Source organism: Quercus robur, chromosome 3 (genome assembly GCF_932294415.1).
Source record: "Quercus robur chromosome 3, dhQueRobu3.1, whole genome shotgun sequence".
In the NCBI taxonomy this organism is placed as follows: Eukaryota; Viridiplantae; Streptophyta; class Magnoliopsida; order Fagales; family Fagaceae; genus Quercus; species Quercus robur.
This window is the reverse complement of record NC_065536.1, coordinates 11,208,140-11,212,430: the sequence shown is the minus strand read 5'-3', so window position 1 is coordinate 11,212,430 and position 4,291 is coordinate 11,208,140. Positions and strand designations below refer to the sequence as shown.

Below are 4,291 nucleotides of genomic sequence, written 5' to 3'. Positions count from 1 at the left end.
ATGGATGGGTCTGATGATGAGCAGGAACCTGAGCAAGTGGAGTTTAATGCTAAGAGTGACATGAGAAATGTTGTACTGAAGAAGGAGATGAAGTTCCCTAATGCAAAGGTGTTCAGAGCTGCTTTGAGGGAGTATGCAATCAAAAAACCTATTGACATCAAATTCAAGCTTAATGAGAAGACCAAGATATCAGTTCACTGCAAGAATGGGTGTGGGTGGAGATGTTATGCATCTCAAATAAGTGGAGAGCTAACATTTCAAATTAAGACCTTGACTGATGACTGTACTTGTCCCAAGTCTTTCAAAAACAGCCAAGCAACATCAGCTTATGTTGCTAAGAGGTTCATTGAGGATTTTAGCAAAAATCCAAATTGGGAGGTGAGTGGTGTACACAACCATGTGATGCAAAATTTATCTGTTGACCTAAGTGTAAACCAAGTGTATAGGTCAAAGAGAAATGCAAAGGATTTGATAAATGGAGATGAGCAACTGCAATATGGTGTCCTTAGGGACTATGCACAAATGATAACCACTGTAGACAAGGGGAGTAGGGTTATATTGCAGACAGAAATGGCTGAGGAGACTTCCCAGCCAAAATTTAAGATGATGTATGTTAGGTTCAATGCTCAGAAGGTAGGATTTTTAGGTGGATGCAGGCCATTTATAGGTTTAGATGGTTGTCACATAAAGCACAGATTTGGTGGGCAAATCTTATCTGCCACTGCCAAGGATGCAAATGACAACATTTTTCCAGTAGCCATGGCTGTTGTGGAACAAGAAACCAGGGAGTCTTGGATATGGTTTTTGGAAATTTTTGCTGATGATATAGGGAGGCCAGAGGAGCTTCAGTTGGTCTTCATTTTTGATAGGCAAAAGGTATGCAAGTTTTGTTTTGTTCAGTTACACTTGAATAGTTGACTTTGTTTGCTGAACTAACTTGTTTTGTTTGTTTGTTTGCTTGCTTATTTACAGGGGCTTATACCTGCAATAGAGACACTATTCCCTACCGTGGAGCATAGATACTGTGTGAAACACATCTACAACAATTTCAAAGTTGATCACAAGGGATTGGAGCTGAAGGATGCATTGTGGAGGTGTGCTGCTGCCACAACAGTAAGGGAGTTTGAGAGATGCATGCAGTACATAAGGGATTTGGATGAAAAGGCATATGAGTATCTTGCAAACATTGCACCTGCACAGTGGACAAGGTCACACTTCACTCATAGGGCCTTAACAGATTGTTTGGTAAATAATTTGAGTGAGTCTTTTAATACAATGATATTGAAGTCTAGGGACAAGCCTATCTTGGCAATGTTGGAGTGGATTAGGGTTAGACTTATGATTAGGCTTTACACAAAAAGGGAAGGGATACAGAAGTATGCTGGAAAGTTGTGTCCAAGCATACAAGATAGGTTGGAGAAATTGAAGGTTGAAAGTAAGGCATTTAGTGCTACCCCAGCTGGTAGTTTCCTTTATGAGGTAGGCAGTCAGTATGAGAGGCATGTAGTTGATTTGGTGAAGAAGACATGTAGCTGTAGGTCTTGGGATTTAAATGGCATTCCCTGCAAACATGCCATAACTGCCATTTATACAAACATTGAGACACCAGAAGACTATACCCACCCATGCTACTTCAAAGAAACTTACATGGAGATATACAAGGAGGTACTTCCTCCCATGCCTGGCCAGTCAGAATGGGCTGAGACTGGACAGCCTGCTCCCCTGGCACCTCACATATACAAACCACCAGGCAGACCACCCAAGCAAAGAAGGAGGGCTTCTGATGAGCCTAGGAACCCTTACAAAGCAAGTAGACAGAATAGACCTGTAAGATGTGGGAAATGCAAAAAGGAAGGGCATAACTCAAGAGGGTGCAAGGCTGGCATCACTGGGGAGACACCATGGCAGAGGAGACAGAGACTTCAAAGAGAAAAAGCTGTAAGTAATTAGGATTTAAATGGCAAAAAAAAAAAAAACAAAAAAAAAAAAAACTTGTTTTTAAACTTACAATAGACACTGTATTGAAACTGGGTTTTGTTGCAGGCAAGGGAAGGGGTGCCTGCACCTAGATCTGCACCTCAGCCTGCACCTCAGCCTGCACCTCAGCCACCATCCCAGCAGCCTACACAGACCTACAACATGATGTCTGCCACTCAGCCTTCATCCTCACAGCAAGGAAATCAACCTAGGCCATCTCACAAGAGAGCAGGATGGTTCTCTTCCTCACAACCAGAGTTTCACACACCTAGGGAGACCTGGGATACCTTACCAAGTTCTTCACAGGTAACTTAGTCCTGGATGGTTGTGTAGCTTGGGATATTTTTTAACAAGTGGATCTATTTTTTATTTTGTAGCCTTCACATGCAAGTGGGAGCACTGGTAGTGTGAGGACTAGAGGACAGCTTGCTGCACAAAGGCCACCAAAAATGAATCCAGTGGGTGGAAAGAGGAAAGAGTAAAGGCAAGAAATGAATGAAGCTAGTGGGTACGCATGCCAGCATTGGAAGTAAACCTAGTGGGAACATGTGGGCCTTTTTGGTTTTTTTTTTTTTTGTGAAGACCACTGTTGGCCTTTTGTAATTATCAATTAGTGTAAAAAACAGTCACTGCTGGCCTTGGAATGTGCTTTTTTGTAATTACCAATTAGTGTAAAAAACAATCACTGCTGGCCTTGGAATGTGCTTTTTTGTAATTAAGGTACAATATGGAAGTTGTGATATTACAGTTTGTATGGAACAATATTTGTCCAAACTAGATTATATGGAAGTTTATTTATTGCTACTACAAATTATGTCCAAGTATATTATTTTTATTGTGGAATGGTATGCACAACCAAATTATATGAAAGTTTATTTATTGCTACTACAAATTGTGTCCAAGTATATTTTTCTAATAGAGTGTATGGGAAGTTTTTATTGTGGAATGGTTGTTATGGTATGCACAGCCAAATTATATGGAAGTTTATTTATTGCTACTACAAATTATGTCCAAGTATACTTTTCTAATACAGTGTATGAAAGTTTTTATTGTGGAATGGTTGTTATGGTATGCACAGCCAAATTGATAATTGACCATTACTTCTTCCATTGAATGGTTGTTAGGATATGCACAAAATACTCAAGAATTGACCAATTCTTCATTCATTGACACATCAAAACATTACATCAGTAGGCTAGTGCTATTACAATACAAATTCATTAACACCATTGCCATAACTATCTCTACTAACCAATTAACTACTTCAGGGGCAACAATCTAGGTCTCTTCACTCCAGAGAACTCAATTGAGCCAAAACACAACAACATAACAATAACAAAAAAGATCCATGACAAAATGCATGCAGACTTCCACATTCTTTGCTTCTCTTCAGCAAGAATGGCTTTTTCCTTAGCTTTTGCACAGACAGCTCGAGCCTTTCTCTCCCTCTCCTTGGCTTTGGCTTCCTCTTCAAGAGCCTTTTCTGCCATTTGCCTAGCTTCTTCTGCCGTTTCCAGAGCTGTCCTTTCCCTCTCATTTGCAAGTTGGAGAGCAGTCTAAAGCCTAGACATCTTCTCTAGAGCCAAAGGTGCAGCTTCATTCCCACGAGGACAGGTTGGGTTATCAATCCAAACAAAGAAAGGACACTTAGGACCAACCTTATAACGGCTACAACCCAAGAACCTCCTCCCAAAATTGTGCAAACTCAAACTTGTTCTCAAAACACAAGTCTGCTCATTGCACATATGTCCACATGAACCCGAGAAATTACCACTTGATGAAGACATCTCAACATACCACGATTCCTGGATTTAGACTTTCACACAGTAAGTTCACACTTGAACAAAATCTGAAACCCTAAATCAGGAACAGACCCAAATGCAGATGAAAAAACATCACACATACCTTGCCCAGGTTCGATGATGCAAAACAAGTGCTTTCTCCCTCTCCACACGCTCTAAACCGCGAAGAACAAGCCTGATTGCACCTTGGGTGTCTCTCTCGAAACGTGTTTGAGTTTTGGGGGTTTTGATTCGCGTTATGTTCTGTTTTGGGGTTAAAAGGTGTTTTTGTAACGGCAGAGACCGAGGTGGGTTATGGAGAGTGACGGAAACAGACCTCAGGTGGGTTAAGTGATACTTTTCAAACCACGGGTAGGCAAAGTGATTTTTGCCCAAACCACAGGTGGGTTATGTGTAATTATCCCTATGATTTATTGTGAAAAATATTATGGACATAGCACATCTCTTAGTTGAATGAGGGTAAACATCTAATTTTGACTTAATTAATAAGTATGTATTATTTTGCTTACACA

The 4,291-nt window shown here is 40.5% G+C and overlaps 2 protein-coding genes and 1 long non-coding RNA gene across 3 annotated transcripts; 2 read left to right on the top strand and 1 right to left on the bottom strand.

Moving 5' to 3' along the window:
* Positions 1–1,342, top strand: LOC126719233 (uncharacterized). The gene is made up of 3 exons (XM_050421811.1): positions 1–876; positions 973–1,286; positions 1,321–1,342. Exons 1-3 carry the CDS (start codon positions 1–3, stop codon positions 1,340–1,342), a joined length of 1,212 nt encoding a protein of 403 aa, XP_050277768.1.
* A 243-nt stretch (positions 1,343–1,585) lies between these two features.
* Positions 1,586–2,292, top strand: LOC126717035 (uncharacterized). The gene is made up of 2 exons (XM_050418188.1): positions 1,586–1,938; positions 2,044–2,292. Exons 1-2 carry the CDS (start codon positions 1,648–1,650, stop codon positions 2,290–2,292), a joined length of 540 nt encoding a protein of 179 aa, XP_050274145.1. The 5' UTR covers positions 1,586–1,647.
* An 825-nt stretch (positions 2,293–3,117) lies between these two features.
* LOC126720036 (uncharacterized) lies at positions 3,118–4,047 on the bottom strand. Its single transcript, XR_007653213.1, has 2 exons — positions 3,883–4,047; positions 3,118–3,782 (listed from the first exon to the last, which is right to left on the bottom strand). It is a non-coding gene; the product is annotated as an uncharacterized LOC126720036 (long non-coding RNA).
* Positions 4,048–4,291: the final 244 nt, after the last annotated feature.

Excerpts from the sequence above, each read along its gene's own strand:
- LOC126717035 (XM_050418188.1), top strand. The coding sequence starts at position 1,648 with ATGGAGATATACAAGGAGGTACTTCCTCCCATGCCTGGCCAGTCAGAA. Across the intron at positions 1,939-2,043 it reads GACTTCAAAGAGAAAAAGCT|GCAAGGGAAGGGGTGCCTGC; the intron begins GTAAGTAATTAG and ends GTTTTGTTGCAG.
- LOC126719233 (XM_050421811.1), top strand. The coding sequence starts at position 1 with ATGGATGGGTCTGATGATGAGCAGGAACCTGAGCAAGTGGAGTTTAAT. Across the intron at positions 877-972 it reads TCATTTTTGATAGGCAAAAG|GGGCTTATACCTGCAATAGA; the intron begins GTATGCAAGTTT and ends GCTTATTTACAG. Across the intron at positions 1,287-1,320 it reads TTTAATACAATGATATTGAA|TGGATTAGGGTTAGACTTAT; the intron begins GTCTAGGGACAA and ends GCAATGTTGGAG.